The 9,825-nt window shown below is 36.3% G+C and overlaps 1 protein-coding gene across 1 annotated transcript in view; it reads left to right on the top strand.

The window, feature by feature from the left end:
• Positions 1-7,977: 7,977 nt before the first annotated feature.
• Positions 7,978-9,825, top strand: part of LOC109065453 (leucine-rich PPR motif-containing protein, mitochondrial-like) — a 47,712-nt gene continuing 45,864 nt past the window's right edge. Inside the window, exon 1 of the mRNA XM_042736711.1 lies at positions 7,978-8,193. Within this exon, the coding sequence (XP_042592645.1) occupies positions 8,009-8,193 (185 nt within the window). The 5' untranslated portion in view covers positions 7,978-8,008. The remainder of the gene's footprint in view (positions 8,194-9,825) is intronic.

Genomic DNA, 9,825 nt, shown 5'->3' with positions numbered 1-9,825 from the left:
GGCCATCCGGCATCCCCTCAGAGCTCAGCCCCGTAATCTGACACGACACGGCTGACATTACACACTGACATCAGTGATGGCGAGCCTCTCAAACTAACTGCAAGAGAGGATGAGGAGGAGTGTTTTGGGTGCCCTGGCATCCTGTGATGAATTACTGGGTTTGGATTATGAAACTGAGATCAGAAAAGTATACACACATATTCAACAACTTAAGCAGACAGCAGTAAGAAACATAAAACGGTTATTGCATTAACAATAACTGACAATGAGCAATTATTATTATTACAGTTTACAACAACATTACTCCTGATGTAAGATCAGAAAAGTATACACACATATAATCCACACAAAAAAGTATACACACATATAATCCACACTCTAATATACACACCAATACACCCACGCAATTATAATCACATAACTTAAATTCAATTGGCCATTTTTTTCAGCGGATGCAGAAACCGGAGGGAAAAAGAATATTTGCTCTATAGGCCAAACTGAAAATTGTGCTATCAGGTAGAAAATAGTAAAAAATACAATAAATATATATATAAATAAATAGTAGTAGTAGCAAACATTTTGGAAACTTGCCAACAGAACAAAAGTCTGAATGAATGCATTATTTGAATGCATGATTAAATATTGGGTTTAAAAGGGGCATTTTTTTCTCCCTAAGGTCCTGAGTGTAACTTTTTATTTTTTGTACCTAGTGTAAATTAGATTTATGAAACAAAATGAGGGTTAAATATTAAAATTACAATAAAGATACACATATCTGACCAAATTATGCTGGTTGCAATGATCACTGAAAAAACAGAAGTGAAAAAAACAAAATGTGAGGATGCAAGGGTTAAAAAACATGAACAGATCCATCTTTCGCTTTTAATAACATATTAGTAAATGTTTAAATAATTATTACCAATGATTAATAGATGCTTTATAGATGCCGAATATGCACAAAATCAATAATATCCCTTCATCTATCCAATCAGTTTGTGTGAAATTACTTGCACTTGGGTAAATTGTAAATGACCGATCTGTGTAAACTGCATTTATCTCATGACAGCCGAGGACAGCAGATGAGGAAGTGAAGGAACTGGAAAGGGCATAATTTTTAATGATTGAGGACAGAAGACATGTAACTTCAGGCTGTGAAGTAGAGAGGAAAAGGTCAGGTCAGATTGAAGTCTCCGCACCTACTCTTGGTCTTGTCATTACTGAGATGGAGGATGAATTTTATAAACCCCCCTCTAAACACCATGTAAAAAAAGAACAGAGGAAATACAATGGGACATTTCCAAAATGTCATGTGGCTTAAGGCTGCTTGGGTCAAAAGGCAGAAGAGCTGGGCTAAAGCTCTCAGGAACGGGCTTTGACGAGGTGGACAAGGAAACAAGCAAAGGTGAGGAAGACCATGCAGCCAAAGGAAGAAGGTCAGCATGTCTGTCTCAGTTTTCAGCACCTGGTGTCTAGTTTTTGGCACCCAGTGTCACCGGTGTTTAAGTCTGGTAAAGCCACGGGGCACATGAGTAATTCAACGCAGATTTGTTCAAAGCACATAAAGCCTCAACCAAAACAACAAAAAACAATTAGTGTTTCTAATTAAACATATCTTGAAATGTATGTCAAATATATGTTAATTAAACTAAAATATTTGCTAAATTATTTGAATAATTCTTATTATTAATTATTCATACATATTATTTTTATTATTTTATTTTATTACATATGTTATATTTTGAGCCAATTCAATTGAAATTAATTGACAGCAATCCCATTTTTTAAAGGAAATTTATTTTTAACTTTACTAAGCAAATTTGCTCTCTAAAATAGTCACATTAGGTGAACTTGATGTAAGTTCTCGAGAACACCTTAAATTGGATGCATGGATTTCCTAACCCAATCTCCTGAAAAATAAATAAATAAATAAATAAATTATGTGTATACATATATGAGTGCTGTCAAGCAATTTAATCAAGATTAATCGCATCCAAAATAAAAGTTTTTGTTTACATATAATATATGTGTGTATACTGAGTATATTTTTTATGTATATATAAACACACACACATACAGTATATATTTTGAAAATATTTTCATGTATATATATATATATATATGTGTGTGTTATAAATATATATATATATATATATATATATATATATAAATAAATGTGTGTGTGTGTGTGTATGCATATGTGTGTGTGTGTGTATATATAATTCATTTATTTATTTTTCCATGAAGGTCCACCCCTAAACCTAACTCCCAGTGGGCCTTGAATCAGCCATCAATTCGTTAAAGCAGTTATGAATACTTGTGAATTTCCATATTTCCATCAAAGTGTGTTGCATTTCTTTGAAAATGTTTGAATTAAGGGTTTACATTTCAAGTGAGTTCATTTTTGTAATGGACATTTGCTGGAATCCCTTTTGAGGTGTTGCAGGTTGAGATGTCAATGTGACAATCGCATGTTGACGACTCCATGAAGATAAGCTAAAGGGCAGCTGTATATTATGGAGAGGCTTCTTCTTTCTCCCTGCATCATGTCGCTCTCAGGGTTTCCCTGGCTGTTGACATGCTGTTGCATATGCTTGAATGAACACTTGCATCCTCCAATGCCTCGCTCATAATTGCTTCTTAGTAATCAACTCCATTACAGCATTGTTAATTCAGGGTGTGAAATATGAGATGCTATGAGGACAGCTGAGGGATGTGATGGAGCTTAATGTTTGTTAAACTGCTTGGGAATCTGGGATTTGCCTCTTCATTGCATAAGATGCTGATAAATACAAAGTAGGGCAGAGTGGGGTAAGATGTGCCACTCTGCAAGCTGTGTTGCTCCCTCGATCAGGAAAATTGTGCATCATTTTTGTTACATTATTACATTTAAAACCAGCTTGTGGTTAAAGGTACTGTACAAACTTATTAAAAAAAATTGGAACAGCCCTACAATAAATATAGAACCCTTGACAAAATGTGACAAGAAAACCTGGTATTGCAATAATCTGGACATGGTTTATGTGACTGACTCAATCAGTCAGACTCAAGAACTGAATCAGTGAAAAGATCTGAGTTAAAAAGTGTGATTCAGACACCATTTCTCATGAACTCGTATAAACATGCCAGTGAATAATGATTTGATTTTCAGTTTCTCACATGAAATTGTTGTATGACTTGTAAAACTTGAAATATAACTCATATCGACTACATTTATGTACCAATTACTACACAGCAGTCTTCTAAATTTCGATTTTTATTTTAGTTTTCTAAGATTAATGTTTTCTTAATTTTGTTGTTTTTTTGTAATTTTTATCAATTTTTTGTGTCTATAGTTTTGTTTTAGTTATTTTAGTACATCAAGTTAAACTAAATGAAAATGAGACATGTTGCCTTGGCAAGTTTTTTTATCACCCAATTTTTATTTAATTACATTAGAAGTTTATTAAGTAAAAAAAAAGTAAATAAAGTTAAATAAAATTTATAATGAATAATATAGAACTTATATATAAAGTAATATGTATTTATATACACATGAAATATTTGTGATTAATTGACATAATATTTTACTTTATATTTTATTAAAATATTTCAAATTACTTTGAATAGTTACTTAGAATAGCCACACATAAGAAGAGCTGTCTGTCAGTTTTTCACAAATAAAACAGCACACACACACAAAAAGAGAAATGTGAACACTATATGTAAAGCAACAAGCTTCATTTATAATCTTACAATCTGCTTTTTGAAGCCATGTGCATCTCATTTGGAGTGACAGCCTGTAGTAAGGACTACACACTTCACTGCATCACATAGTATAGAAATAAACACTAGGTGTGTGTGCGTGTGTGTGCTGTCAAGACCCCTACCCAATCAGAGTCCAAACACAGGAAGTGCAGCAGAAACCATCCTGTCACTGATCACAGAGGCATGTATAATTCTCAGGTAATTATTTTTCAGCCCGAGGCATCATTACAGTAGCGTATCACATCATTCCTGCCTGGCTCAGGCACAGTTCTCCTACACCAAAGTCACAGGATCTTGGCCTGTCATGAGATCAGCCAGGCAGTCTCATGTGAGAGTGTGCAAATATATGATTTCTCCTTTACTGTCACGCTTGAACAGGTCAGCGGAGGGATGGAGCTGGCCGCCGCATGCTGAAACGGAGATGGAATCAGACAGGACTGGATTCATGAGGAGCAGAGAGGGAAGTGATGATGCATGAAAGGCCCTGGATGACAATAACAACATAATGATAGAAGTAATGATACATGGATGATGGCAAATGCCACAATGTAGTCTTATCAGACAGATTACTATCACTGTTTTGTACACAGTCTTACACTTGCACACAGAAAATACAGCTTTGCCATCACAGGAATAAGTTATACTTTAAACTACAAAAGCCAAAAAAAAAACACCACATATACTAATTAATTTCCTCATATAAATGAATGTTATAACTTATTGCATTCTTGGGATTAATAAAAGCCATGGCTGAGATTTTGGGACAGCTCTTACAATGTGAGAAAACATCAGCTTAGATCTGTGAGGCTGTGTGCTCATGTTCTGCTGCCTGTACGTCTCTCAGCCCCTTGAGATTTCCACGTGTTTGCAGTGTCGTTTCCTGCCCACGGTTCTGCCTTCTATCCTCATGTGTGACATTCAAGTTCACAAGGATCTCAGAGAAACAACTCTCTTCACACCAGAGAGCCCTGCAACTGCCATCACATTCACACTGTCTGATCCACACAGAAACGGACAAATCCTCAGGGACGGCCTGTTTTCTCTCTTTCCTCAACACTCCAGCTCTCTCTCTCTGTTCTCTGTAGCTCAGCACAGTAGCACAGTCGAGTCTCTGAGCCTTAGATTTGCTAATTATTTACACTTAATGTCTTCCCAAAATAATATATTCTGAGATAGCTAGTGTCCACAGTAATGGGGAACTATTCCAGAGGCACTTGAATTGAATTGCTGTCATAAATAAAAACATAAAGTCTAAAGACAGCAACCATTGTGAATTATGGGAAAAGAATGAGCTGGTTGGGTCATAATCTCGTGCTGGTTAATAGGTAAGTCAGGCAATGTGAAGTTACCTACATTCCTTTTGACAACAAATCTTCCTGTCATATTAAGAAATAAGGAATGGCAGAGGCCTCTGGACATAACCTATAGGTGACAAGATGCTTGTGCCCTGCTTTGCTGGCCAACCTGACAGAAATTATTAAGTCATAAACAATGCAGTATTCTGTATTCCATGGTAGAAACTTTTCTAGGTGGATCTAGAAGGTTTTTTTTGAATAAGAAAATGAGAATGATATGTGCAGAGGCATTGTTTTCAATTATGAGTAGGAGGAAGAAAGATCAGCAAAAATCTTTTGTAAAAGAGGGAAAATAATCAGTTAATAATTGATAGTTTTGATGAATAATAAATCACTAACACAGATGCATTCATGCTGCAGAAAAACAGAACAGACCCTTCTTGAGTTCATTCAGCAAACAGAAAGGAGGAAAGGAGCAAGCCTTTCCTCTCAGCTCACCTCATCTCTCCTCTTCTATAATTCAGTGACCTTGAGATATTTCTTCCCCTGAGCTCACCACTTTTAGCTCTCATGCCTACGAAAAGCAAGGGCTCCCTTCGGAATAAGAAGTAAACTGACGGTACAAGTCTCTGGGAGTGGCACATGCTCGCTGACTTTGCAGGTGAGGGTCGGCGATTAATTCTTTAACAGCTCAGTGAAACAAACAAACTTTGAGATACATGGTCTTTATGTTGTGATATTGCTTACCAGTTCAATGAAGAAGTTCATATTTAGTAACTTACTATTTAGGCACAATACTGACAGTTATGTTGTGTGTATTTGCTTGAAAATGATAATGAATCCAAAAGCAGGACTGACTGAGTTGTGCATTTCAGAGCAACTAACAGTGTAGTTCCTGAAAGGATCTGTGTTTTAGAAAAAATAAATTGTGAATGATACATTTATGCTGCCTTCAAAAATCATTCAGATGAAGGTATCTCAGGAGACAGTAAGTCTATTAAGTTAATGTTGGATTCAGACATACCTTGATGCCTAATACATTCTTCGAAGGCAGCATTTTTCAGCTTTCGGATGCAGCCAGTGTTTTTGAATGAATTGGTTGAGTGAATAATTCAATGACTTGCTCACTTTTCTGTTACTGAGTGAATCAGTTAAGTGAATGATTTAATGACTCTGTCATTAGTCACTTGGTTTGTTCCTGAATGAATCTGTTGAGTGAGTGTTTCAGTGGCCTCACTCATAAGTCACTTGTTTAATTCCTGAATGAATTAGTGTCCTAGAAAACTTCAGATGAGTGAATGATTCATGGCCTCACTCATTAGTCACTTGTTTTGCTCCCGAATTAATTTTTTTTTTTCAGAATGAATCATTTGACTCATATATTGATCGATTCGTATAGCCAGTCACTTGTCACCAATTGGTGTATCAATGTAGAATCCCCACCACTAATGCACAGACTGACAGTCTGTCTTGAACGTGATATCACAGACAAATGGAGTGATACAAATAGTAAGAAGTCCCAGTGCTGTCAAATGCATATTAGATTTATAACAGGCTCATGCAATATATGATAAACACTATTCAGTTTTGAAAGATTCAAGGTATAGTGGAAATATATGTGTGTGTGGGTGCTGAAAAGCACACTGAAAAGTATGGGGAGGTTCAGATTTGCTCTAACAGATAAATTTCTACTGCCTGTCTACTTTAAACATTTAAATCATTTGCATTATCAATTTATTTAATAAGCAAGTTCTGCACTTTAGCTTTTAATACACATTACTGCTATTCTTGCTGCTCACCATGCCTTGCCAAAGCAGCTCAGCATCCTCCCAACCCCAACATCATCCCACTGTGGGGGACTCGGCAGACAGGGATGGGCTCTCCAGCGGGCGAAACAACATGCCTGGCAGGCAATGCCTGTTCACTGTCACCTGTCAGCTGTGTAGTGTGTACTGCTGTGCGGGTGGCTTGCAGTGTGTCAGCCAGGGAAATGAGTTTGGCATGCCACACGTCTGACAAATTGGGGCCCCCTGGCCCCTGATGCCTGGCACGAGACAGAGTGGCCCAGTGGGCATTAGTCTGTGCTTGACAACACCCCACCTAGCTGACCTTTTCCAAAACTGACCCCAAGCTGCCACCAATCAGCTTCCAGCTCCAGTAAGCCGGTAAACAATGTGTCTCTCATCAAGCTAAAAACACATGGCAAGATTAATCCAACACATACCTTTCTGCAATTGAAATTAATTTAGATTTTTCATGAGGACAATACAATTAGGATTGGGTATACAGCCATTATAGTCATTGAAAAAGATTAGGAATATATTGCAAATTTTGTAAAAATGACTATAGCGTTATTATGTGACATGTTAGGTTGTAAAATGTTGAAGTCACAGATCTGAAATTATTTTCATGTTTACTTCGACATTGTTTAAGCAAGGTTGTTATTTTAAACTAAAACTGATGAAAATCATCTTCAGTATTTGAAATACAGCTGAAATAAAATAAAATAAAATAAAAAATAAATACTAGATGAAAAACTGAAACATAAAAAAAAAAAAAATCTGGAAGTTAGAAGTTAAAGTAAAAATTATACAATGAAATAATAACATTTATACTAAAACCGCAATAAAATAATATATAGAGCGATATAGAAATTACTGAACTTAAATTAAAAAGAAAGGTTAATATATATGCTAATTCAAAATACATGACATAACAAACACATTTAATTATTTTATATCAAGCTAAAGTGTGCTAGATTATTTTGTGTATTTTGTTTATACATGTTCATTTGTCCATTAGCTTCCGTAATATTTTCAGAATGATCAAACGGAACGCATCTGAGCAATTTGAACAATAACGCACTTGAGTAGACTGAATCCCCCCCCACCCCATGAATACATTGGTCTCGTCCATTGCTCTCTGGCCTGTCACATGATGCGGATGTCCTTCGCGTTTCCTCTCTCTGCATGCTAAACATGGCTGCGCTCTTAAGATCAGCCCGGCTCCTTAAATGTTCACCGACTGCATTGCTTCAGGTCTTTGGAAACAGCAGACATGTACCGGCAGCTGGTCGTCTTTACAGCGGAGCGGTCGGGACTACTCGTGCAGGGTTATGTGTCCAGACAGTCCCGGGACGCTTAGATGTAAACAGGTATATAACGCAGCATGACTGCCATGCGTGTGTAACGTTAGATCATGCAGTTGTCATTGAGAGGTGATCACTCCTTTAACAATACTGTGCAGTTGTAACACGTTGATCAGGTGCTGTATGCAGGTTATTTCACCAAATTTGAATGAACAGCCCTAAATCTAAACCATCTAATGAAGTTATATATATATTTGAGATGTGCCTTTCTTGTATAAGCTCATAACCTGCAGTATGTGGTGACCCATGAACATCACTGCAGAATATATGAATGTATCCATTACACCTTTTCTTTGTAATGCTTATAACATTTTTCAATCAGATTATTTTTCAACCCGCCTTTTTGGAAACAAAGTAGTAGTATTAAAGCCTTAATTTAAATACATAACCATTAATTCATTAACTAAACCATTGACTAAAAGCCTAGGAAGAAAATAAATCTGTCCATATAATACAATAGTGTTTTGTTGTGTATAGTAGTTTTAGACTAATACTAGCATTTCAGTAAGCTGTATGCTAACATGTGCCAAAACTCAAAGGTCAACATGCCAAGGTCGTTTTGATCTGTCTCAAAATACTGCACATCATATTGGCCAACATTTAGTCCAGGGGTCGACAACCTTTTCGGCCTGACGTGCCATTTTTAATTTTTCTGGTTAACCACTGTGCCAACCTCCCCCACCCCACCCCCCTCTTTTTTAATGCATTCTGTATTATACAGTATGCATTAATGCTTTGTACAGTACATGCACATTTTTAAATGATATGAATAAAAATAAACAATAGGCCTATTTTGATTTTCATGCAAATAGTTTTTGAAGATCTTTTCATAAATTGTTTTTTAAACTTTTTAAAAGTTTCTTGAATAACAGATGTACAGTGTTGACCGTACTGAACATCACTGTATGTGTATGTGTATGTGTGTGTGTGTGTGTGTGTGTGTGTGACAAGGCCAATGCATTAATACCATTCAGTTTAATCGCCTTTCTATATTAATACGCTGCATTTATTGATGTGCGCACACAAACACACACCACTGGCACACAGATCTGATATCACGCTGTGAAAAAGTAACATTCAGAAGCTCATAAACTTGTCGTCAGCGCTGCCACACATCTTTTATTAATCGATGCTGAATCACTTATATTTCTCAGTAAGGAGGGGTGGAAAATTAAAAACTAAACTTGGCTTCATATTTTTGTAGAGAGAGATAGACGCAGACAATTTACAATTTATCTCTCTCGCTCTCAAAATGGCCATATTTGAGAAAAAAGAAATAAATTTGAGTAGTTTGCGTCACTGGATATAGCTGTCGTAAACGTATCGTTAAAAGTTGACTAATATTAAATGATTTGCAGCTTCATCTTACCTTGCTCTCTTTAACGTTAAAGGTGCTGTATGTAAGATTTTGACTCTACTAAAGCATAAAAATACCATAATATGTTTGCAGATATTTTTAAGTAACATGCTAAGTTAACATATTTGTTTGTCTGAAAAACAAATCTACAGTCAGTTATTCTCCTTTGAAAATGTACGTTCCGGGCCGGAATGTCGGTCTCTGTTTTGGTTTGTAAAACCCACCCACTGCCAGTTCACCCAATTGTATTTCGTCACCCTGGGTTGCCAATTGGCGGAAAA

Source organism: Cyprinus carpio, chromosome B13, assembly GCF_018340385.1.
Source record: "Cyprinus carpio isolate SPL01 chromosome B13, ASM1834038v1, whole genome shotgun sequence".
NCBI lineage: Eukaryota > Metazoa > Chordata > Actinopteri > Cypriniformes > Cyprinidae > Cyprinus > Cyprinus carpio.
Note: the sequence above shows the minus strand (reverse complement) of the source record. Positions and strands in the feature narration are given on the sequence as shown.